At 40.9% G+C, this 27,122-nt stretch overlaps 1 protein-coding gene across 1 annotated transcript in view; it reads left to right on the top strand.

Annotated features, from left to right (window-relative positions):
* Nucleotides 1-27,122, top strand: part of LOC118803489 (F-box DNA helicase 1-like) — a 47,458-nt gene that overhangs the window by 7,980 nt on the left and 12,356 nt on the right. The window contains exons 6-17 of the mRNA XM_036563980.1: nt 272-465; nt 1,874-1,945; nt 4,624-4,721; nt 4,997-5,165; nt 6,917-7,136; nt 14,631-14,718; nt 16,406-16,492; nt 18,555-18,691; nt 19,500-19,596; nt 20,227-20,390; nt 25,404-25,515; nt 26,172-26,360. Of these exons, the coding sequence (XP_036419873.1) occupies nt 272-465; nt 1,874-1,945; nt 4,624-4,721; nt 4,997-5,165; nt 6,917-7,136; nt 14,631-14,718; nt 16,406-16,492; nt 18,555-18,691; nt 19,500-19,596; nt 20,227-20,390; nt 25,404-25,515; nt 26,172-26,360 (1,627 nt within the window). The remainder of the gene's footprint in view (nt 1-271; nt 466-1,873; nt 1,946-4,623; nt 4,722-4,996; nt 5,166-6,916; nt 7,137-14,630; nt 14,719-16,405; nt 16,493-18,554; nt 18,692-19,499; nt 19,597-20,226; nt 20,391-25,403; nt 25,516-26,171; nt 26,361-27,122) is intronic.

Below are 27,122 nucleotides of genomic sequence, written 5' to 3'. Positions count from 1 at the left end.
TGAACAGACATGTTCACACATATTTGGGCTACTGAATGCTAAGGGGATATAACTGAGTTTTTATGGGATATTATAGGGTGTTATTATTATTATTATTATTATTATTGTTATTGTTATTATTATTATTATGAACTCTTGAGCTACTGAATGCTAATGGTGCACACAAACACACACTTCATGAGATTAAAACTTTCACAAGACACACCGACACAACAAACCTACAAATAGGAATAATTGTGTAATTTATAAAATTGATTTTTTTTGATTGCAGGCTGAGTATAAGTGGGTGGGGCTGGTGGTGCTGATGCTGCTGCTGGCTGATGGTGTGGAGGATGTGGAAGCGCTGGTTTTCCATCTGGAGAGCTCCTCCTGTCCTTTGTCTCACACTAATCTCTCTGAACTCCTCTGGGCTCTCTCCACACTGCTGCTTGCCATGACACACACCGGCATCAGGATCAGCAGCAGGTCAGACACAATGTGTTACAGGGCAGCAGGGAGGCAGATCCAAGTGCAGAGAGGAAAACCTGTGAGAAGGGTAATATTCTGTTTTTTATTTTATAATGTTCAACAATGACAACATAGTACAGTATAAATATATAAACCAACTAATATAAAACAAGTGAGAAGGGGTTTTAAATGAATTTATTGGGGTTGAGGTAACGGAGTGTGAATTGGGTGATTGTGCACGTTGTAGTCGAGGTAGCTCAGAGCCAGGCTCAAACCGCTGATGTACTGATTGGTGGTCCAAGGAGTTACCGCTGCGCCTGACGCTGAAAGCAGATCAAACAAATGCTGAACTAGAAAAGTGAAATAAAAGACAATCGGACAACAAAAATGACTTCCTCTGTGATTATGAGAGGAAGGCAGACTTTATGTATCACCTGTTGGCTCTTTGTGGACACTTTTGTATGGCTTGGAGCCGTTTGTTGCTCAAGCCTTCTTTTCTCTCCGCTCATGGGCTCTGGTCCCTCTCTGATGGGAAACAAGTGAAGGTTTATCAAGCTAAATGCAGTTGCATCTCTACTCACCAATGAGCATTTCACAGTGAGATACGCTGAACCAGGAAACGTTTGTGATATCTTGTTTTAAAACAGTATTCCTGAATTGTTTGAATCCACAGGTAGCAAGGTAGCAAAATGGTCCTTTGCATATGAGCCTATATTTTACCACAGCTCCACACTATAGGCTTTTTTCGCAAGAAACGGAAGTAAAACAAATTTATTCCTTTCTTATTTGCACATCTCATTTTCCTCTGCTCATCGTCAGCTGACAAACCCCTAAAACTGAGATGAGGCTGTTTTTTGCTTCAAGCTCGAACACTTTAGCAAGCTGTACACGCTCTGCTCATCATTGTTGTTATTGTAGTTGCTTTAGTGGAAGCAGCGTTACCGTGCAACAACTTCCAGCACAAACAATGTGGAAATGTGGAAAGGGCCAATTGTAATATTTCCTCACTAATAAAATACTTTATTCTCTGTGTGTAGCAGAAAACCTGATTTCTGTTCTGTTTTCCTGCCTGTTCACTGCCATTTTTACCACCACTGTGTTTCAGGCACAGTTCTCAACCCTTCAAATCCTGCCCACAGCACCAACTAGTGGATTCATGCAACTAGTCTATGCCTTCCCTACTTCAATATGCTACTGTTTTTAACTATAAAGTATAGTTTTGTCCATGTTTATTGATAACATTATGCTATGCAGCAATTTGAGTAAATTTGTCTTTTTGACTGGGCTGTTGCTTTAATGCCTTGGGTCAGGGGCACTGACCTAATGTTAGAATAAGCCTTTATAATGCACATCTCTCTCTCTCTCTCTCTCTCTCTCTCTCTCTCTCTCTCTCTCTCTCTCTCTTTCCCTCTCTCTGTTTGTCCAGGCTTCACTATAATGTGTTCTATGTGTTGTTTCAAATGGAGAACACAGCTCCTCCTGTAGAAGGTAGCAGAGGGTAAGTACCACACAGAAACTGCTGCTGCTGTGAACATAACCAATCTGCATCGCCTGCCTGATTTGCACCATACATGTATGCATATTTAATTAAATGAGTACATTACTTTTAACCAGCCAGCACCACCCAATATGTACCATGTATGTGTAAGCATTTTACAGCTGTAGTTGAACTACAGAGTAGTTAACAGTAGTTAATAGTGTAATGTGTATTTTGCACTCTTCCCTGTAACAATGACAATAGCATAAACAAAGCTGGGCAAAGTACACACTCAATCTCAAATGGCTTCCTACACACTATGTAGTGCGCACTACATAGATAACGGCTTCTGCATACAAATAGTGCATGTATAAATAAAAGATATTTGTTTTCAGCCAAACTGCACAACATCCTACCTAACACACTGCAAAAAGTAGTATCTTGTCAAGGGAAATATAGTTGATTTATCTAATATTTCTTGTTTTGAGATGGTTGTGCACTTATTATAGGATTATTTAGTTTATTTCTAGACATTTTATACCTGTTTTAAATAATTTTATTAGTAAAATTATCCCACTATACTGGCAGATAATTTAGTGTGTTTCACACACATTTCTTAAAACAAGCAAAATTATCTGCCAAAGTGAGATAATTTTACTTAATAGAATTACTTAAAACAAGTAAAAATATTTGGAAATAAGTTAAATAATCATAAAATAAGCTTACAACGATCTCAACAAGAGAAATACTGGATATGTCAACTAGATTCAAGATAATTTTACTTGACATTGCAGTGCATTAAGTGCACTATTTGCATGTAGAAGCCACAGTTTAATTACCTATAAAGCACAGTATATAGGGGCTAAAGAGCCATTTAAGATACAGCCACATACATGCTCTCATGCTGAACTAAAACAATAGTAGTATTAAGTAGGTTTTGTCTGTACCCATCTTGTCTCACTGTGCACTAACTTGGACATTTTCACCCATAGAAAGAAACAAAAGTGGAGCATTTTGGATTAATTACAACATCTTTGAAAAAATGAAAAGCTTTTTTGAAAGCTTATTGACAGACAATAGCATGGCTAGCTTATTGTGTCTTAGTTAAACATATTAAACCTATGTTTAGGCAGCTGAAGAATAAATTTACCTCCTCTGTCAGAATGGTAAATCAGACTGTTATCGTCACTTATTTATAAATTCATCTTAAAATTCCTTCAAGTCCTGGAAGTGATGTAAGGGTTAAAGTCTAGCCTTCATAACCTCAGAACAGCTTAAGCTACATGATTCTCATATCAGGACATTCAGCAGACCCACCCCTAACTAAACTGAGCTGTGACATCAGCATCAGTGAGTAATTTGGCTCAGAAAATCACCCAAAATCCTGATATTATTGCTCTGCTGTTTGGTCTTCATATTCCAACAAAGGGTTAAAACAGCGAGATTCATAATCAGATCACTCATCAGACTCTGCCTCACCATCCAGGGTGATTTCATCCACCTGTGACCGTCCATCAGTCAGAGATCAGCTCCAAAATCACCCAAACCCACCCGCTACTGTTATTACATCTCTGCTTTTAGCCTTTATATTATAAACAAAGGGTTAAAAATAGTGACGTGATTCACATCAGATCACTCAGAGGAACCGGCCATCAGTAGCCAGAGTGAGAGAAACCAGCTCTAACATCCCACAACCCAGAAATACAGCACAAACACACAGCCAGATCACTGTAAAACCTGCTATCAACTCTCTGCTTCAGCCTTCATATGGCAACAAAAGGGTTAACCACTTAACAGGCCAATGGCCTAAAGCTTTATTATACTTCTATAATCTTTCTATAAGAACAGCTCTGCCAGTTTGCATTGAAGACCCTGTAATTACTGAATAATAAGCCTTAGTGTGTAATAAGTCTGACATGTCAGGGGGGTTAACTGGTTCAATGATAGCTTTGTGTCTATCTCAACTAAAGACCATCAATTTTCCTATCAGAAATGGCTGTGCCAGGCCTTTCAGGGGAAATTCCACCGATTTTTCCAAATTTCTGCATAATTAAATGGTTAAGATGTAAACAAAGTCATTCAGAGTGGTCTGATGCGAAACGCTCTGTTTTGTATACAGCGTAGGTGTATTTTAAATTTGAAGCATGCAACATGTTCCATAAAAGTTGGGATGGGGCATGTTTCCCACTGTGTTACATTACCTTACACTCTTAAACAAAATGGTTCTTCAAGGGTTCTTTAGTAAAGACAGTGGTTCTATATAGAACCATGAACACTCAGAGAACCATTTGCATGCTTAAATGGTTCTTTGCATTGTGTAACAGTTCTTCAGACTGATGGAGAATGTGTTGTATATGGTCCTCTATAGAACTTTTTTGAAAATGGTTCTATAGGGCACCGAAAAAGGGTTCTTTTACTATTTCATGCTTGATGTTGTACATATAGCAGAACCTTTTTCGTGCTATATTGAACCATATACAACATATTCTCCATCAATCTGAAAAGCCTGATGGATTTCACCATGCAAAGAACCATTTAAACATTCAAATGGCTCTTTGAGTGTTCATGGGAAACAAGAACTGTGTTTACTGGTAACGGTTTTCCAAACTATTCCTGATTCTGAGTATGTGTGTGTGTGTGTGTGTGTGTGTGTGTGTGTGTGTGTGTGTGTGTGTGTATGTGTGTGTGTGTGTCTTTAGTACTGGAGAAAAGCAGCTCCAGATGACTCATGAGCAGCAATGTATTATTAACCACAACATGCAGCCAAGTCATGTGGTCAAAGTTGAGGCTTTTGCAGGTATGGTACATACCGAATGCTTCATAACCCTTACTGAATATTTGATAGAAGATACAGAATTATTCATAATTCTTACATGTATAGCAGTTGACTGGATCATTTCTAGTAGTTACTAATTAATGTATAGTACATACTGAGTGATTTATATTAGTTGGTGAACAGATTAATAACTGAATAATAGGTTGTAGTTTTGGGGGTTAAATAATCTTTTTGCAGTAGTTTGACAGGTAGAGTTTGTGTTCAGTGCTAAAATGACCATCATGTGTTTGTTTCAGGCACAGGTAAGACCAACGTGCTGATCAAGTTTTCCCAACAGAGACCAAATCTTCGCCTTCTGTATGTTACCTTCAACAATGCTGTAGCAAAGAAGGCGAGACGCTGGTTTCCCAAAAATGTAGAATGCAGGACGATCCACTCCTTGGCCTACAATGCTGTGGGGAAAAGGTGAAATATCACACACTGAAATATGACATAATCATGTATACAGACACAGACAGGCATAGAGACACACATGCCTGCAGTTACTTAGATGTGCAGATACACACTCTTGAGGTCAAAGATGTAGTTCGCATTGTAACTTTTGTGGGGCACGAAAACAAGAAATATTCTTTACATTATTTATTGGAATTTCAGACACTTATTTAGGCTGGTCCATTTATGAGATCTGATTCTAGGAAACAGACTTGAATGGAATTGGGCTTTTCACTCTTCTGTGATGTTTAGCATGTTTATAAAATACTAATACAGGTGAAATAAAGTGTAAATGAATAAAAATAAATTAATTAATAAAATAAATGTATTAGGTGAGAATAAATCAGTTGGAAGTGTCTAACTTGGGCTTTATCTAATGAAGAACAAGAACTTAAGTTTAAGTAGGCTTGACAAAGCCAGCTAATAACAATTATTTAGTTCAAGCAGTTACAGAGCACTGTTGATTGTTTTTGATGATTTAATTGGGTTTATGTAGTAATTTTAGGTAGTTGCTATGGTATTTTAGCTTGTTGTTAAGGTGGTTGTTAGGTGTTGCTTGGTGGTTGTTGCTTGGTGGTTGTTAGGTGGTTGTTATGGTGTCACTAGGCTATTTCTACGGTATACCAGGTGGTTGCTAAGGTGTTGCTTGGCCATTGCCAAGGTATCCCAGGTGGTTGTTAAGGGTTGTAAGGTGTTGCTAGGCTATTTCTGTGATTACCCAGGTGGTTACTAAGGTGTTGCTAGACTCTTTCTATGAAATAACAGGTGGTTGTTAAGGTGACCCTAGACTATTTCTGTGGAACACCAAATGGTTTCTAAAGTATTGCTATGCTACTTCTGTGGTATCCCAGGTGGTTGCTAAGGTGTTGCTAGGCTCTTTCTATGGAACACCAAATGGTTTCTAAGGTATTGCTAGGCTACTTCTGTGGTATCCCAGGTGGTTGCTAAGATGTTGCTAGGCTACTGCTATGGTATGCCAGGTGGTTGGTATTTTTAGACGTTTTCTATGGAACACCAAGTGGTTACAAAGGTGTTATTGGGCTCTTTCTATGGAATAAGAGGTGGTTGCTAAAGTGTTGCTAGGCTATTTCTGTGGTTACCCAAGTGGTTGCTAAGGTGTTACTTGGCTCTTTCTATGGAATAACAGGTGGTTGCTAAAGTGTTGCTAGGCTATTTCTGTGGTATCCCAGGTGGTTGCTAAGGTGTTGTTAGGCTCTTTATATGGAACACCAAGTAGTTACTAAGGTGTTGCTAGGCTATTTCTGTGGTAACACAGGTGGTTGTTAAGGTGTTGCTAGGCTCTTTCTATGGAATAACAGGTGGTTGCTAAGGTGTTGCTAGGCTATTGTGATGGAATCACAAGTAATTGCTAAAGTGCTGCTATCCAAAAACATTGAATACTGACTGTGGTGGAATAAGAGGTAGAGCCATAAGCATTATATAAGTGGAATGACACCCCCCTTTATTCTTAGGGGTAAAAAAATGTAAGTCGAATTGGTTAAAAAAGCACAAACAGCCTATTTGGGTTTAGGCTCAACATCAGGCAAAGTTTTATTATTTTATTCCAAAGTCAGGTTGAAGTTATAGTTGCAAAAAACAACTGTAGCTACCTAACAAGGTCATTTAATTAGCTAATTAAATATACTAACAAAGCAGATATATTTTGTTACTTTGCACAACAAAGACATACAAAGACATACAAACAATGTGTACTTTTCTTACAGGTATAACACGCTGAAGAAAGTCACGGACAAAATGAAGTTATTCTTTCTGTCAAAGATTTTGCCGGAGGGGAAGAGAGGCTACGTGAATGCTAAAGTGGTCAGCCAGACTATTGACACCTTCTGCCAATCCACAGACTCACACATCAGCACCAAACACGTCCCACTCGAATACAAAAACACCAACGGCTTGATCCAAACTACCAAACCACACGAGAAGCGGGTAACACACACACACACACACACGAACAAACACAGAAATATGTATTATACATACAGTTGTATGCAAAAGTCTGAACACCCCTGGTGAAATCACATGCTTTGTAGATTTGCTAACATGTCCTCTACAGAGAACACACTTAATTATGATTTTTTTCAGCTAATTTCCAAAAAATAAAATCTATTTATTTGCAATTTGTTATTTGAGCTTAACATATTGGGGGAAAAATATATATATCATCATCATCATCATCATCGTTAACCGCTTAGTCCAGCTAGGGTCGCGTTAGCAGTTGGGAGAGCAGAGAATCCCAGACGACCCTGTCCCCCGCAACTTCCTCCAGCTCATTCCCAGGGACCCCAAGCTGCTCCCAGGCCAACCTGGAGATATAATCCCTCCAGTGCATCCTAGGACGACCCTGGGGTCTTGTCCCGGTAGGCCGTGCCTGGTACACCCCCACCGGGAGGCGTCCAGGGGGCATCCAGATCAGATGCCTGAACCACCTCAGCTGGCTCCTCTCAATGTGGAGGAGTAGCGGCTCTACTCCGAGCTCCTCCTGGATGGCCGAGCTCCTCACCCTATCAAATAGAGTGTAGCCCGCCACCCTGCGAAGAAAGCTAATTTACGCCACTTGTATTCGCGATCTCTTTCTTTTGGTCATTACCCATAGCTCATGACCATAAGTGAGGGTCGGGATGTAGACCGACTGGTAAACAGAGAGCTTTGCCTTACGGCTCAGCTCCCTCTTCACCACTACAGTCCGGTGCAGCGACCGCATTACTGCTGCCGCCTGTCCCAGCCTGCGATCGATCTCACCATCCCTCTTCCCATCACTCGTGAACAAGACTCTGAGATACTTAAACTCCTCCATCTGGGGCAAGTCCTTCCCCCTTACCTGGAGTGGGCATGCCATCCTTTTCCGGGCTAAGACCATGGACTCAGACTTGGAGGTGCTGATCCGCATACCAACCGCTTCACACTCAGCTGTAAACTGCTCCAGTGCGCGCTGGAGGCATCCATGTGATCCAGCCAAAAGAACAACATCGTCTGCAAATAGCAGGGACGCCACCCTCCAGCCTCCACACATAATGCCCTCCTGACCACGGCTACGCCTTGATACCCTGTCCATGAATATCACGAACAGGAGTGGAGACAGGGCACAACCCTGGCGGAGTCCAATGCTAACACTGAAAGAGTCTGACTTTATGCCGAGTATACGAACACAGCTCTCACTCTGGGAGTACAGAGATTGAATGGCCCGGAGTAGTAACCCCGGCACCCCATACTAACACGGTCGTAAGCCTTCTCCAAATCCACAAAACACATGTAGACTGAGTTGGCAAATTCCCATGCCCCCTCAACAGTCCGTGAGAGGGTGAAAAGCTGGTCCATTGTTCCACGGCCGGGATGGAATCCGCATTGTTCCTCCTCAATCCGAGGTTCAACTATCGGTCGAAGTCTCCTTTCTAGCACCTTGGCCTAGACTTTCCCAGGGAGGCTGAGCAGTGTGATACCCCAATAGTTGGCACACACCCTCCCATCCCCTTTCTTAAAAATAGGGACCACCACCCTGGTCCATGCAATATTGCAGAGGTGTGCCAGCCATGACAGCCCCACAGTATCCAGAGCCTTAAGCATCTCCGGATGAATCTCATCCACCCCCGGTGCCTTGCCACTGAAGAGTTTGCCAACTACCTCAGTGACCTCCACCAGGGAAATGGAGCTTGACACGCCAGAAGCCTCTGGCCCTGACTCCCGTGAGGGAGGCATGTCTCCCGGATTAAGTGCTCTCCTGGAGGTGGGGGTTAAAATCTTTCCGAACAGGGGCCTCCGACAGTCATTCCCAGCACACCCTCACTATTCGCTTGGGTCTACCAGGTCTGACCATCAGCCTTCCTTGCCATCTGATCCAACTCACCACAAGATGGTGATCAGTTGACAGCTCAGCACCTCTCTTCACCCGAGTGTCCAGAACATATGATCTTAAGTCAGATGAAACGACAACAAAGTCGATCATTGACCTATGACCCAAGGAACTCTGGTACCATGTACACTTATGAACATCCTTGTGTTCGAACTTGGTGTTCGTTATGGACAATCCATGCCTAGCACAGAAGTCCAATAACAATTCACCATTCGGGTTCAGATTGGGCAGGCCGTTCTTCCCAATCATGCCTCTCCAGGTCTCCCAGTCATTGCCAACATAAGCACTGAAGTCTCCCAGTAAGACTATGGAGTCTGTAGGCGGGGCCCTTTCCAGAACCCTGCCCACTTGCTCCAAGAAGGCTGAATACTCTGACCTGCTGTTTGGTGCATAAGCACACACAACAGTCAGAGTTTTCCTCTCTGCTATTTTAATTCGCATTGAGGCGACCCTCTCATCTACCAGGACAAACTCCAACTACACGGCTGCCAGCCGGGGACTCGTGAGTATCCCCACACCCACGCGGCGCCTCTCACCCTGTGCAACCCCGGAGTAGGAGAGGGACCAACCCCTATCAAGGAGTTTGGTTCCAGAGCCGACACCGTGTGTGGAGGTGAGCCCAACTATATCTAGTTGGTACCTCTCAACCTCCCGCACAAGCTCCGGCTCCTTCACCCCCAGTGAGGTTACATTCCGCGTACCAAGAGCCAGTTTCTGCCGCAGGGGCCTAGGCCACCAGGGCCCCCCCTGCAATCTCCCACTGCCTATACGGCACTGCATCGCTCCCCCATGCTGGACCTTGCAGGTGGTCGGCCCACATGGCCTCTCCACGTGGCCTCTTTGGGCTGAGCCCGGCCGGGTTACGTAGGCTGCCTGGCCACCAGGCGCTCGCCGGGGGAAACTACCCCTAGGCCGGTGACCCTCTCCTGGGCAGCGTACACGATTGTCTGTGTCCATCTCTCATAGAGAATTTTTTGGATCGAGTTAGTCTGGGTCTTCACTCCAGACCTGTTCACCCTGGGAGACCCTACCAGGAGCATACTGCTCCCGACGACTTGGCTCTGAAGATCCCTAGACCACACAAGCCCTTCCGCCTCAACAAGGCCCCGATCCAGGAAGGGATATATATATATATATGATTTTTCCAAATATGTTAAACTCAGCAAATGCTAAGTTTATGCTAAATAAATGCTTCATGGAACACTGAGTGCACTGATGAACTTGGTTCTGTTTAATCTTATTTTCTTAACTAGAACTAGGCTAGTCAGCTAGCTAACAGAGTAAAAGATGCCTGAAGAATTAAAGAATTAAAGTACTTACTAAATGATTCACTGTAAAACTGCAATATTAAAAGAAAAGAATGTCTAATACACTTCCAATATTTGTGTTTAAGTCAGATCTGCCTTAAGCAGCATTAAACCCAGTCTGAGTCTCAATCGGCTCCCTTCTTCACATATAGAATGCTGTGTAAGTTTGGAATTTCTGGCCTCTACATCTAAAGAGTGCACTATTTGTCCAGTGTGGATGTGGCTGAATCACAGATGACCATTTACTGAATGTATTTGGTGCTGTTTGAGTGCAGGAGGCAGTATTTTAATTCCTACATAGTGCACTATGTAGGGAGTAGGGAGCCATCTAAGATTCAGCCCCAGCATGCAGGGGCGCTTTAACCCCTTAAATGGCCAGGACCCGCCAGCAGGCCCTGCTTCTATAACTTAAGAATAGCTCGTTTAGACCTTTGCAGCTCCTTCAGCGTTACACTATATAGACTAAAGTATTGGGACACCTACACATCACACCTACAGGAGCTTTTATGAATCCCATTCTAAATCCATAAGCATTAATATTGTCACGGATTCTCCCTTTGTCCCTCTCAGTGTGTCTTTCGCCCCCTCTATGGTAGCCATGTGTGTTTTTGTTTTCTTGTGACATGTGCTTTTTGTTGTTGTTCTGTGTCTCCTCCCTGGTCCTGCCCCCTTGTTATCTGTTCCACCTGCCTGTAGCTCCGCCCCTCATTAGTCCCAGGTGTGTCTCATTTCCCCTCTGTGTATTTATACCCCTGTGTTTGTTCAGTCTTTGTCTTGCATTGTGGATGTTACTCTGTGAATGTAATCTTGTCTCTTGTTTGCTTGTCGCGCTTGTAGTTTGGTTTTGTTTTCGTTATGGACTTCAATAAAAACTCGCATTTGCATCCCGCCTCCATGCCTCAAACGTTACAGAATGCAAGACAAAGACTGAACAAACACAGGGGTATAAATACACAGAGGGGAAATGAGACACACCTGGGACTAATGAGGGGCGGAGCTACAGGCAGGTGGAACAGATAACAAGGGGGCAGGACCAGGGAGGAGACACAGAACAACAACAAAAAGCACATGTCACAAGAAAACAAAAACACACATGGCTACCATAGAGGGGGCGAAAGACACACTGAGAGGGACAAAGGGAGAATCCGTGACAAATATGGAGTTGGTCCCCCTTTGCAGCTCTAACAGCTTCCACTCTTCTGGGAAGCTTCTACAAGATTTTGGAGAGTGACTTTGGAAATTTCTGCCCATTCATCCAGAAGAGCATTTGTGAGGTCAGACACTGATGTTGGACGAGAGGGTCTGGCTCACAATTTCTGCTCTAGTTCATCCCAAAGGTGTTGTATGGGGTTGTTTCCACTGCTCCACTGCTCCAGAGTCCAGTGGCGGCACTTTACTCCACTCCATCCAGCAGAGTGTTGGAGACTTATATGCTCTGTGCTCCTCAGCAGTCAGCGACCCGCTCTGTAACTTTACGTGGTCTGACACTTCATGGCTGAGTTACTGTGGTTCCTAAACGCTTCCACTTTTCAATAATACACTCACAGCTGATTGTGGAATATCTGGGAGGAGGAAATTTCATGAACTGACTTGTAACGGTGACTTCCTATTACAGCATCACGCTCGAATTCAGTGAGCTCTTTAGGGCTCATGAGACTAAATGAGACTGAATGAAACAACCTGAATTCAAAGATTAAGAGGGTCCCAATATTTTCATCCATATAGTGTATCTTTGGTGTCGTTGTTGAATCTGTGTTTAATTCCATTCTTGCCCGGTCTGTGAGTTTTGCTGGGCAGCCTTCTCTTGTCAGGTTTGTAGCGGTGCCATATTCTTTCCATTTTGTTATAATGGATTATAACAATATATGGGATGTTATTTAGGGGTTTAATAGCAAAGAGGGTGACTGCATGTGCACTCACAACTTTTCAGTTAGTTTTTTTTAAACAAGGTATTTTTTGTCATTCCACTTCAACAATTTGCACTATTTTGTTATATCAATTACATTCAACCTAAATAAAAATCAGTTTTAATTTCAGGTTGTAATGCAACAAAACAGGAAAAACACTAAAGGGGGTGATTACTTTCACAAGGCACACTCGCTTACAGTTCTCTCTTTCTTCTCCTTTTCTTGGCTGAGTTGTCTTTATTATTAATTTATTGAATTTCACTCTCGAGCTACATCACTACTAAAGAAGACTTCAGTCAGCCTAATGTTAATATGGGAGTCAACAGATAGTAAACTAAAAAAATCCCATTGTTTTGGGAATTTTTTAATTAAAAGTCAGATTTTGTAAGGAATTTTTTTTAGCTCCTCTTATAAACATTTTGCTATAAGTACCTGGTTCTTCAAGTCAAAGGCATCTGATACAGCTGCCAATCAGCATCAAATCTGTCCAATCAACAGTCATGGATATGAATGAAAGAGTACTAAGATAATCACTGGTCAGTGTGTCTGGATGGGTGGAGGAGAAATAAATAAATCTGCTGATCTGGTGAGCAAAAATATTTATAAAGTGAAAGTGTTTGCATTAAACACTGCTTTATTATGTTCATTATTATATGACTGTGACGGCTTTGGGAATAGTCACATTGGCAAAAAGAGCAATAAGGGCTAGACTAAATCAGAACGGGAGAACAATAGCACTACGTCAAAAACATGGAAGAGCAAACAGAGTCCAAAAAGGGGTCAGGCTAAAATCGTAAATGAGAAAACAAGCAGAAAAACAAACCGGGAAGTCTAACACAAAAACAAAGGCTTGGTAATGCACAGAGGGCTGATACAATACCTCAAACATGTCTGTATAGTCATTACAACAGGTGTCAACAATCAATAATCAGGTGAACAAGAGCGTAGATAGATGGAATGTTGAGAGTTTGTGGTCATGTGTTCCCCCAGAGGATTCCAGGAGTTGGAGTTCTGAATGGAGTGAGGAGAGTTAGTCTCTGCTATGCCAACAGGAGGCATGACAATGACAAAAAGTTAGTTTTACTTTAGATTTTACTCCACTTCACCTCGTGCCTAATAATACCCTTCCCCATAATAAAATCACTGTGACGCACAGCCTCTCTGTAGTGAAGGTTACAAGTGTGTCTTTATATTGTGCATGGCCAACTCTCATAATGCATACAGGCAGGGGTCAAAACACAAGCAGAAAACATAAGAAGTATATCCATAGTCAAATTCCAGAAAGACAGGTAGGTGTCAAAAACAGTGAAAAACCAATACAAAGAAAGCAAGCCCAGAACTCAGGTCATCAATACAGAAACTTTGCAAAATTAAACCAAATAAAAGCGTTTATAAAAGAGAAAAATTAGTCATGCAATCACATGCAGGTGTTATGCAAGCCTACGTTTACACAGCAGGTAAAAGTGGCCTGAATCTGATTTGCTCACCAAATCTGATTTGTTTGTTTGGCTGTTCACAGTATCTTTTAAATGTGATCTGTATGCTGCATCAGTCTGAACAGATCAGCTCCTAAACTGAGCCGCTTGCACAGAAGAACAGAGCGTCACGCTGCTTCACGCCTCATCCAGAGGTAAACAATCACGACTGCCAACGAGCGCCAGTCGCTCCCAGAGGATCAGCTTCATCTTCACCAGCATCACAGGAGCCATCATGAAGCTTCACTGACTGACAGCTGGGCTCATCACCCAGAATGTGTTCGAGCCGTAAAAAGGGCGCGGTCACTTCTTTGGTTCGCGTCCTCGGATTCTTTAAACTTTAAGCTTTCAGACTTTTAACTGTTCTTTGACGCTGCAGCCTCGTTCTCCTGCGGCGTGTTTGGACATTTCTTTCGACCATTGAGTGGTTGCGATAAGTGCCTTCTATTTTTTTTTACTTTTTTTTTGAGTCTCAGCAGCATGAAAATATGACAAATGGCATGTTGGATTGATGTAAAAGTCGCATGAATTCCGATCTGGCTGTTCAGACTGAGTCGCATTGCCGCTGATCGGAAACATATTGGATTTCAGTACCACATATCAAAGCGTCTGAAATCAGAATTGAAAATGTCAGATTCAGTGTGTTTATCTGTTCACACTGCCACACAGACACACCTCTGTGGCACATACGAAGAAAAAGATCGAATTTGAGCCACTTTTACGTGCTTTGTGAACAACACCCAAGTGCAGTCTCCTCAGAGGGAGGAGACAACATGACACTCTCGTTGTTTATTGCTTCATTTTTATGACTTTTGGTACAATTTCAGGTCATTTATATTATAAAAGTATACAAACCTAGGGGTATTTTGTGTTTCCCCCACCAGGAATTTGTCAACATAGCAAAGGATGTTTGGAGCAAAATAATCAAGGAGGAGCCACGTGAACATCATGCTTACTGCATCACACATGATGGTACACACACACACAAACACACCTTTGCACACATGCATAATGTGCTCCACCACCACTGTCCCACCATCTTCTGCTTTCTGTAGTGTGTATGGCCACAACTGAGAACACTCCACTTTGTTCCTCAACTCTCTGCCTTGGCTCCCTCCCTGCTGAATAATACATCTCTGGCTTCAGACATCATTACTGCTCAAAACCATACCTTTGGGATGAGTTGGAGTGGCATTTGTGATCAAGAACTAATCATTCAACATCAGTACTAGAGTTGGGTGGCGTCTAATTTTTTAACATCTTCTTATTGTAAAAACAATTAAATAAAACATGCAGTTTGCTTACATGGTCACTCAATAAGTAAATGCAGTGCAGCATTAGCTTAGCTAGCTTCGTAACATGCTAACCACAGAGCATGTTAAATTCTGGCTAAATAAAGTACTGACACAAGTTTAGGTGATAATCTGAGAGAGTGAAGTCGAACATGTTTGATGGCTAGTGTAGCTGTTAGCAATTGCTGAGCCACTGTCCTGCATAGTTTTTCTGAGGTATTTCCTGATCTTAATTTAGCAGCATGTCAGCTGGAAAAAGAAACCATAACTAGCACCATACAACTAGTGGAAAAGAAGCCTTTAAAGTTGACATCTGTGATGGGATGTGTTTCCATCTCTGGGTTTGATTGTTTTCAAGCAAATTTTGCAGACTGGTTCATCCAGCCCAAATAAAATGTGAGTGTGCGGAATGTGTTTATTAGGCCATTTACTAGATAGATGTGAAACAGAAACTTGATATATCATCATCATTTTGAAATACTGTCATTTTTAAATACATTTTTAAGTAACTTATTACCTTTATAACCTGATCTCACTTAGGCTGAATGCAATCAAATCCTCACTGCAATGTTACAATATCTAGTTAAAGCTTTCCCAGAAGAGTAGAGACTTTACTTTTTTAGAGGTTATGATAACACTTTATTTGGAGTGGTCCTTTGTAGATGATTAATAAACTCAACAGAATATCAATAACACATGAACAACATATCAGTGAAGTAGCAGTAGTGAAGCATCTGAATACACTGAAGTAAATATCTTTTAGATGTTCTGTTGATACATTACTTACATTAAGTAGATGTTTTGTTAATATGTTACTTCTATTATGCAAAACCCAACCTTACCCAACACCTAACCCTCACACTGGACCTAATCCTAACCTTGACCTTAAACTCAACCCAAAAACCTAATCCTGACCTCCACCCTGGCCGTAATCCTAACCCCAATTTGAACCTCAACCCAAGCCTAATCCTAACCCTCACCCTGGCTCCAATCCTAAACCTAACTTTAACCTCAACCCAAACCTAATCCTAACTCTCGAATGTTTTTGACATGTTACTGAGAGTCTGTTGAGTGTTTGTTTCATCTTAAAGGACACTCAACATAAAGCGAGTGTTAGAGATAAAACAACAGATGAGCAGGTGTCTACAAAATATCTCGTAAAAACTTAAAAGCTGGATGTGAAATTATTCAGTGTAAGAAGGGGACTCTTCTAACTATTATGGCAAACAACATTACTGCCCATCACCCTTCTTTAAGCAATAATTTTTGTTATTATAAGACATATTGACAAAAAGCATGATAATATTGTTTATTTGTGTAATGTGTATCCACAGATTGATGTGTCTAATAATCATTTGTGTTTCTAGGCTACCTTAAACTGTGGCAGCTCCAGAAGCCCATTTTGAAACAGTATGATATCATCATGATTGATGAAGCTCAGGACTGTTCTCCAGGTACTAAACAACTCGCCTAAACATAACGATTCACTGATTCACTAAATAACTCAATGTACTGGACAACTACTTGCAGGTGTAATTTTTTATCTGTACTGCCTGAGGTTTTGCTTATCAGCACATTTGTTTTTATTTAGTTACACTTACTACCTCAATCCTGTCCCCATTTTATTCATTGACTGGTGGTTAGGAGTTAGAATCTGAAGATCTGAAGAGAGTTGGTCCTTGGCTTGGGGCATCCCTCAATTATGGTGAAACTAAGAAGCATGGACCCAGCAGATACTGATCAGCTCGGTTTTGCCCTAATGAGCCCAAGTGCTGTTGTGTAAGCTGCCCAGAACTGCACCACAGCAATTGAGAAAAACTAACATGTCTGCAGGTACAGGGACATCCAGGGGCAGGCCTGTAATGAGATTTAGTTTATCTTCCAAATGCCTGGTCTCCATGTGTGGTGTGCACACAGTCTCGGCCACATCTGGAAAGAAGATGTGGTCACCTGTTCCTGGAATAATCAACAGCACTATCTGCAGACATTTATTGACTGAGGTGCTGCAGACAATTTCATTGACCTCAGGCTTGCCAGATGACTCAAAATCTCTTTCAGTAGCCTTGATGGCCTATTAAACATCATGACCTTGGATAACAGATTGCTGGGTACTGGTCAGGGTCCAAATGCATCTTCGTGTAAAGATCATCTTAACTGGTAGAGCCCCCCTAAGTAGCATACTCATCCATAGAATAAGAGATTAATTCCTAGTTAGATTAACTTTCCATAGTCACAGGTTTGACTTGTCCAGGTGGATAAGTATTTACAGCATGCTGGAACTGTCATGTCCACACAGTCTCATCCACATCTGGAAAGAGGATGAGTGGAAGACCGCATTCAGTATCCCCACTGGCCAATATGAGTACCCAATCCTGCCATTAAGATCGGTTGATAGTCCAGCTGTCAAGGCATTCGTAAATTATATCCTGAGGCAGATACTTATTCACTTTGTTGTCCATTTTTGGGACAACATACACACAATGCAAACCTCTTCTTGTTAGCAGCTCAAGGATCTTGGCCTGTGTGTGGAGTTAGAGATGGTGTTATATTGGGCCCTTCAAGGTGCAGCGAAAGAGTGATCCAATTTACTGTTGACTCCTGAGACTATAACAGGATTCAGTCAGGGATTCAGCCTTGAACCTGTTGTCTTCAGTTGTCTCAGCCTCTACACTGTCAGAATACATGGTACTAATCTGTCTCTGGGTCAGTTCCCCTCTTGTCACTAGGGTGGAACCTTCGAGGCTCCATCTCAGTACCTTTAGTCAGGGAACATAACTGAACCATAATCCACTGAAATGATATGTTCTAAGCTGTACTGACTCCACACACCCCGTCTCGTCTCCAGGCTTTTATTTTACTGTTCTATTTAAAACATTCGGTTATGAAAAGAATAAATATGTACCTTACCTCTGGGAAAACACAACTGAACCTTAAAGTCACTGGTGTATCTTTTAGGGAACATTTACATTGTTTGTGCCTTGATGAATGAAAAATGTACCTCTACAGGACCTGTATTTCTGACAGTGTAGGTCTCCCCAATCCTGAGCATCCTTTGGAGAAAAAACAGCCAACATGTCACCAGCTGGACTACCACTGAGTGCAGGGCAGACTCCAGTGCCTGATGTATTGGGAATGGTATGACCAATCAGGGTTGTCTTGGGTCCTTTGCTCGAGTCATCTTAGACAGCTCCTTGAACAGGGAATTTTTAGGCAGCTTGCTGAAGGAATGTCAGGAGCTGTTCTTATGAGGGGCATTCAATGCATAATGCAGGGATCCCTAGTTGCCCACACAGGGCAAGACAGACTGTGTTTTTCATGTCTTAATATTTGTTGTCTGTACCATTTGCGTTTGTCCTTATTTTAGGGCTGCCTTTACCTGAGGTCCTTGTTCAGTTTTCATTTACTTACATCTCAAGAGTTTGATCTCCAAGCTAAATTGAGACTGTAATAACTCAGATTGTTTGTGTTCTGTGTTTGTTATGGATGTGTGTGTGTGTGTGTGTGTGTGTGTTTTAGTTATCATGGACATTTGGCTTTCTCAGCCTTGTGCAAAGATATTCGTTGGAGATCCTCACCAGCAGATCTATGCTTTCAAAGGAGCTGTCAATGCCCTACACACCATTTCACATACACACCTGTACTACCTTACACAGGTAAAACACACACATATACAGCACTGTGCAAATGAGTGTAACTTGATTTCTGCTTGATCTCTCAAAGTTGAAAGCTTTGCGTGCTGTTTATGAGATGGGGACAATGATGGTGGTCTACCAGGTCTCATTTAATTGTTTGGGTTTTTTTTAATTAACTCCAGTTTTGGAAACACCTATTTGTTCACTTATTTTCTTTTAATTTTTTCCAAGAGGATTACCTTATATCTAATCTCTTCAGAAATATCCACTGAGAAATGGAATGTACGAAGTCTGATCAAAAAGTTCAGAGTTGACAGGGATCCTCGCAGACTTCAACACGGCGCTGCTTCTGCTTGGGAGTCAGTCATCCTCTAGTTTTTGCCCCTCTTGAAATTCAAATGTCACTCAAAACACCTCAAACGGCTCATTGCTTCTTTGCCATGGGCTTTCTGAAGTATTTCAAGGGTCTCCGTTGCCATTTTGCCATCACTCCGTTGAGTTTGACATGCTCAAGTTTGAGGTCCATGGTGAAATCTCAAATGCTGACCTGCAAGTGGTCACAAAAACTCATGTTATGCAGGTCCCACGTGACGTGATGCAAAATACTGACTCATGAAAGTTGTCACTCACGCTCCATTCGTTTGAAACAGGAACAGTCATAGAACTTTTGATTGCACCTTGTAATGGCTGTTTTGACTATAATTGAACTAAACAAATGAAGGACGTCCGATTTTTGTACATTATTTTTTTGTATAATAGTGTTCATAAACACATGTATACACAAGCAGTCTTAATGTGTGTGTGTGTATGTGTGTGTGTGTGTGTGTAGAGTTTCAGGTTTGGCTCTGAGATTGCTTACACTGGAACTGCGGTCCTGGACGCATGTAAAAAAGTAAAGAGGAGTTTATTGGGAGCAGAACAAGATGGTGAGAAATGAATATCAACAAAGTCATCCATCCAGTCATTTATTCATAAGCAATGATTCACAATGTATGTGTGTTTGTACATATGTACACTAAAAGAATCTGGCCAAAAGACTGTGGACACCTGACCCTCACATCTATATAAGATTGTTGGACATCCCATTCCAAAACCATGGGCATTAATATGGAGTTGCACCCCATGCGACTGTAACAGCTTCCACTCCCAGTAAGACATAGCTCGTAATCAATGTTCTAGTTCATCCTTCAGTGTTTAAGGTCAGAAACCCATTTCATGAAGCTAATGATGCACAGTTCTTGTGCTGATGTTGCTTCCAGAGATAGTTTGTCAGGGGCAGATCTAGCAGGACAGAAATGTCACAAACTGACTTGTGGCAGAGTCACTGCCTATGACAGAGCCATGTTTAAAGTCACTGAGCTCATCAGTATGACCCTCTACTGCCAGTGTTTGTCTATGGAGACTGCAAGGCTATGTGCTTAATGTTATACACCTGTTAGCAATGAATAGGTCTGGAACACCTGAACTTAATAATAAAGGGGTGTGTCCACATACTTTTGGCCATAGTATATGTATGTGTGTAAAGCCTATCATCTTATGTATGTGTCTGTATATAGGCAGTGTGTGTGGTGATGACAGTGAGGTGGTGGACAGCCTAAGGTCAGGATCAGGGAAGGGAGATGGAAGAATCGCTGTTTTGTGTCGTAAGAATGTCACTGTGTTCAGCGAAGCAGCTCGGCTTGTCCAAGCAAACCCAGAGTGCAAAATTCACTTTATTGGGGTGAGTGTGCTTCTAAGGACATTGTTCTGAATCCACATTGTTAGAAAGAGTGTGTCAGCATGTACTTTGCTTAGCTTTATTTTTGGGGATCAAATGTCTCACTAATGACAGAACATCAAGCAAATTGTTTTGTTGGTTTCCATAAGGCAGTTTTTTCCAAATATTTTCAAGCTCATACTCTTTGACATCAAACCTCCCTCTCACTCCTTACACACAGACTCACGCACATATTGTCATGATGCATAGGACATTTATCCTGTCTTTTATAGACCCTGAGTTACTATACGCTAATAGTAGATTAATGCACATAATAATATTGGTAACTATAAGATTAATGATGATAAGTATCAAGACAGCTTTTTCAAATCACAGTGAAATGCAAAACAGGTTCTAGATATTTACAGAGTAAGTGTGTTGTACACACAATGTCTCCACTGTACTGTATTAACTGTGTTAATGTTTTGGGTAAAAATATTGTTAACATTTAACTATTGAATTAATCTAGCTATTAATCAGATAAAAAACCTATCATAAAATATATCATAAATATTTGGAATAACAAGGTGGTAAGTACTAAATTTCTCTGCACTGTCAAACGTTTAAGCAGGAAAGTAAATCAGAATCACCTCCATGTAGCAGATACAAAATGACGCACAAAGATTCTGAAGTAAATGGTAAGAATCAGTAAAAACACAGTGAGTCATTGATTCTGTTTCATTTATAGGTAATAAACAGGAACATGCTAGGGGTTGCACAGACTAGTCGACTAATAATTCCACTAGTGGGCACTGTGGGCAGATGTTGACTAGTCGTGGACAGTGCCTGAAACACAGCGGCAGTAAAAACTGCAGTGAAGAGGCAAGAGGGGAGAACAGAAATCTTTTTTTTTGCTAAACACAAAGACCAGAGGAATTTATTAGTGTGGAAATACTACATGAGATTAAACCAATTCCTCTGCAAGCTGTGTGGAACTGTGCTGAAATACAGGCTCATATTTAAGACCGTGTAGGTTTAGAGAACCGTCATCTCCGATAGGAAAGAGCCATTTAACTGACATGCATATTGACTATTTAGTGCATCTTACGCGACAAACTTTTGTTTGTGGAGTACTGGTTGTCAACACCTTTATAAAATATCATGTTTACTTGCTACCTACAAAATTCTGGAATAACTTCTTAATGATAGCATGATTTTTCCTGGTTCAGCGATTAGCCCCATGTCTTGTTCTGAAAGGCTTTTTGGTGAAAAGAAATGTAGATTGAGCGACGGTACCATTGCAGCTACAAGCCTACCAGGCTGAAAGGACCTTCCCCTGCGACTCTTTCCAGGCTACAAGGTTTTCTGGGCTGCAAGTTATCATTATTATTGTTGTTGTTGTTGTTATTTGATACAAATAAGCATAAATAAATAGCAAAATATATAACTATTAGAGCACAGGTTTGCCATGTGCTGAATGTTATAATAGCTACACTCATTCATCACTCATGCATACAGACCAGTGTGAATGCTGTCCAGAAATCTGCCAATGGCTTTAGATTTAACTTGGTATTCATAGACCTGTTCATAGCAGTTTTAGTGAGGCTCTCTTGCTGTTTGTGTCATCTATATTGGGGAGGTACCTGTGTATATAGTGCAGCTGACTAATAGAATGAATATTGAATATTGCAGAGATTCAGGAAGGCTGTTCTAGTAATATTAGTTATATGTGTGTCGAAGAACAGATCAGGAACTATTGTGACACCAGATGAACCTGATGCAGCTGAGACACCATTTCTAGCAAGTTTTGGCACAAGGAGAAGAACCTCTGTTTTGTCTGAGTTAAGTAGAAGAAAGTTACTCAACATCCAGTCTTTTATGTCTTTTACACAGTCCTCAATCTTATTAAGCTGGAGTTTATCATCAGGTTTGGAACACTGTACTTTACTTTTGTACAAACAGAGGATTTACAATCACTGTTACATGTTGGTCTAGGGTGTAATGAATCTGGGGGCAAGTGAAGAGACAAAAAGAAACCCACACCACACAACGGTCTACCTTCAGACTATTTACATATATTTAGAACAATGATAGAATTGATACAGCCAATAATTGTTAGCAGAAGGTCAACCGATCTGCCATCTCTCCAGGGGTAAGCAAAGGCCAAAATAACAAACAAAACCCAACACTAACTCCCAACTCAAATCTAACTTACCTCAACCTCAACCAAAACAAAGAAAACACAGTCAACTTCCCTGACTGCCTAACTAGCCTAAAACCAGGAGAAATAGGGAGTCTACAAACAAAACCGTGCTTATTACCCCTTTCCAGCAGTTGTGACAAAAGAAACAAGTCAACTTACTCCTTCTAGCATTGCATAGTTGTCTTTCTATAATCACTTTACGCTTTTCAAAGCACATGTTTGCCAAAGAAGAGTCTGCAGACTCAAAACACACACAGGGCACAAAATAACAACAGTAAGGTAGATTCCTGCTTCTTTTATGGTATTCCCCTGGAAGTACTTCTCCCACAGCTCACACCAGCCTCCAGCCTGAATAGAGCTCCACCTAGGGACAGTGAGGACAGATAAATACACACACACACACACACAAACACACACACACACACACACACACACACAGGAGAGTGCAGGGAAACCCATTGCAATTTCAAGAGGAGGGAACATAGGAGAACTACAAACTGATAGTGATCAGCCAGGTAAGTTCTGAACCAGGAAAGAGCTGTTCTTCTGTTTTAAAGCTTGGGTATTGTGATAAAGCGTGTCCCTCGACCTGGCAGTGTGCTGTAGTAGGGGGCCCACTATGGGTAGTGTCAGGTGATTGGCCTGAGGACCTGGAAAAAGTTAGGCTTCCACAAGAGTTCTTCTTCTCCCCGTCACTTTTATTTACACACCAACATTCACAGCTATTTACATATTTACACGCGTACATACTCAAAACAAAAGCAAAATGAGGAATAACAGTCTCCACTACTAGAGGACATAGATCAATAACTGCAAAGTCATACAGATCAGAAACACTCATTACCATTCAGTCAACTACGGGGCTGGAAGGATCTCCTTGTACCCCCAGTAATGCTGCTTAGGAAGCTCCTCCCCTAGAATAAACCATTACTGGCCTCAGGTATTACAAGAGCTCTGAATATTTAAATATGTTTACATACAGCCATAATTATAATTCATATTTTCTACTTACTGTTCATATTCACATTCATGACATCATTAACATTCATTTGCAATTACAGTGCACACTTATTAAACACAATTTCCTCTCTTACAAGCTTTGTTTTTTCTTCCTCTACTACAGAGGATGGACTCATCCAGGTAAGTAAAACTCAGGAGAACCCACTCAGTTCTCTTTTCAGTCCTTAAAGGCGAGGATGATCAGTCCACAGGTAAGAAGAGGTGTATACAATCAGTCTTTACTCTGTGATGTGTAAGGAGTGGCTTACATTATCACAGGTATGATCATTGTACCATGCAGCGAGCTTTTCCCTCCCATATTCTTTTACTTTTTAAAAGAGCCACATTATCTAGAGCAGAACGAAAATATCCTTTAAGCACTCGGCCATAATATCTAATTCAGATGGAGAGCCGATAGTTCTGGGAGGTTTCTGATAAAGCAACCAGCTGTGGAGGAGGATGTTATAGTCTGCTTAACTCAATAGCATGATGATAAACATATATTACAACTAAAGTGAATTTCATATGAGATTAGGCAGCGGTCTGAGACTGCTGTGCTCTGGGGGAAAATGGCTAAATGATCGGTGTTTACACCAAAGGTCAAAATTAAGTCAAGAGTGCGGTTGCAATAATGAGTGGGCCCCTTTTATATTTTGAGTGAAACCTACAGAGTCTAAGATAAATACAAATACCTTAATGGATCCTGTGGTTTGTCAAGGTAGATATTAAAATCTCTCAAAACTATTACTTGCTTATTACTTATTATTACTTTATTTGAGACACACTGCTTGGTCCGCTGATTGATCTTTTCCAGGTGTCTCATGAATCCGATAAGAGAAAAAAGTAGCCTCCAAAAGACAGTGGTTGTAATCCTTTGCCAGTAATATGCAACAACTAATTAATAATGTAAAAAAAAAGCAGGAGACTTGCAAGATAGAGTGGAAAAAACAGGAAACATACAAAAAAAAATAAAAAACAAAAAATAATTAATGAAATAAATAAAGAAATAAAAGATGTAATATAATAGCTTGGCAACATTAAAATAAGTACACAATAATAAATAACAATAACTAAAAACAAACCAAAAATCAATTTAAAACTTTATAAAAATCAGGTAAAACAGTGTCTGGCTGATTGGAGGTGGTTAGGCTGTTCATGTGACTCCAGCGAGCGAATCTTTAGAGATTCCTGTAATGAATTCCAGCTTACTGGTGCTCTGTAGCTAAAAGGAGATTTTCCCAGTTTAGTAAAAACCACAGGAGAAGGGAATACTTTAAAAATCCAACTTTAAAAATCTGTGATGAAGCCAAACTTCAAAGGTCAGTAGAGAGTGATGTGACTTTAAAACGTACAGGAATATAGAGCGTTATGCCCCTCTCCAATGACACGTGGCTTTTTATTGTAGCCTTCAGGACACCGGAGATAACAATGTTCAATATCTGACTTTGAAATTCTGTAGATCGGAGGAGAAATGGTAGAACAAAGCCAAACTCCACAGGTCAATAGAACATGATATGCCCTTTCCAACGAGCCCTGGATCACATTGCGTAGCCATCAGGAACCAGGAGATATGGACCCTGTCCATGTTGTTAGTGTCATAATCATGTGATCAACAACTAGTTGACAAAGCGTCATCGCTGAGCAGTAAAGTCGTATATTCTGTGCAACCTCTAGTACCTGTAGAGGCAAGTGTCCCACAACTACTGCCATGAAGAAAAAAATGCCCTTTTACACAAAATGCAGTTGCTGTTCGAAAAAAGTGCTAAACTTTTCTTTTGTTTACTCATTGCTGATATGGACTCTGTATGTGTGTGTAAATGTGCCATGTATTATAGGGAGTTCTAAAGCTTAAGCTGAAAGACATTGAAGACATTTGGACTCTAAAATCAAGGAGACAATGGGAATACGTGGGCTACTCACAATCTTGGGAAAACCGGAATAGGAAAGGTCTCAGTATCTGTTACACTCTGTTTCTGTATGTAAAGTATGTAAATTGGTTTTGTGGATTTGTTTTTTTTGAGTGATAAATTTCCTCTTCCCCTACTGTTCAAAGTTTGAAATTGTTCTTTAAAAGTTCAGAAACAATGTTTTTAATGAATACATAAAGTAACAAAATTTCTAACAAAACTTACATCCAGAATGAAGCTCTAACAAAACTTACATCCAGAATGAAGTTCTAACAAAACTTACATCCAGAATGAAGTTCTAACAAAACTTACATCCAGAATGAAGTTCTAACAAAACTTACATCCAGAATGAAGCTCTAACAAAACTTACATCCAGAATGAAGCTCTAACAAAACTTACATCCAGAATGAAGCTCTAACAAAATTTACATCTAGAATGTCTCATGTTTCCAAGATGTGATCTTGAGGCAGTATATGAATTTATTCACTTTTTTTCACTAAAAGTATCATATAAAGCATATAAAATATTTTGGTGTACAGTTTATAATATTTAAATCTAAATTCTGTAAGCTTTTCTATAATTTATTTTTGACACTAAATCAACAAAAATATTAATGACATATGATTATACACTTTTGAAAAGCAATGTGTTTGCATGTTTGTGTGTGTGTGTGTCTGTGTCTTCTCTCTTACACAGAATTCCGTAATCCCTTCATTCAGCACTTCAGCAGACATGGAGGCTTTGAGGCTTTGCAACGCTATGCCACTGAGAGTGAGGATGAGGACCTGACCTATAAACTGACTGTAGTGAAGAAATACGGCACCCAAATCCCTCATCTGGTCAGCTGCATCATCGCCAGCGCAACAAAAAACATCCAGCAAGCAGGTAATTACATGCACCCCACGCAAGCTGTGTACATGCTGTACTGAATCATTGTCACATTATCCCTTATTCATCATAGCTGCATAGAAACGAGTGCAGATTTGACTGTTCTGAATGACTTACCAACTACACTAGGTGGCCAAAAGTATGTTTATTATTGAGTTTAGGTGTTTCAGACGCACTATTTGCTAACAGCTGTATAATATTAAACACCGTCTTGCATTCTCCATAGACAACCACTGGCAGTTGAATGGGTTGCACTGATGAGCTCAGTGACTTTAAACATGGCACTGAAACAGGATGCCACCTTTATCAGGTTAGTTTGAGAGTACCTCAGTAGTTAGATCGTCATTTCATAATGCAGCAGTTGATGTCTGGTTAGCCTGCCATGCAGACCAAGGGCTGTGAAGAAGTTACACTGCTGTCAGTTTGAGAAGCAGCAGTGGTGTGTTTTTCTCCTTTCATTTGCTTTTTTAATTTGCCTTCTCCAGTGTTTGAATGACAAAACATCTTCCACAAACTTTGGCTAAACCAAACTTCGGTGAACCTTAGTCTCAAGTCTGCAGTGTTTTTTGCAATTTATAGTTCCATTCTGATGGCAGCTGCCTAACTAGTCACTGCCTTCAAAGGCAGCTGTCCTGTTGGGCAGCATTTCAACTGAAAAGGAACCACAGGCTGTGTTCACATTACCAGGTTGAAGTGGCCCAAATCTGATTTTCTGCCCTAATGTGACTCAGATCTGATGTTTTCAGAGCTGTGTGGACA

Source organism: Colossoma macropomum, unplaced genomic scaffold (assembly GCF_904425465.1).
Source record: "Colossoma macropomum unplaced genomic scaffold, Colossoma_macropomum, whole genome shotgun sequence".
NCBI lineage: Eukaryota > Metazoa > Chordata > Actinopteri > Characiformes > Serrasalmidae > Colossoma > Colossoma macropomum.
This window is presented reverse-complemented; position numbering and strand designations above follow the sequence as displayed.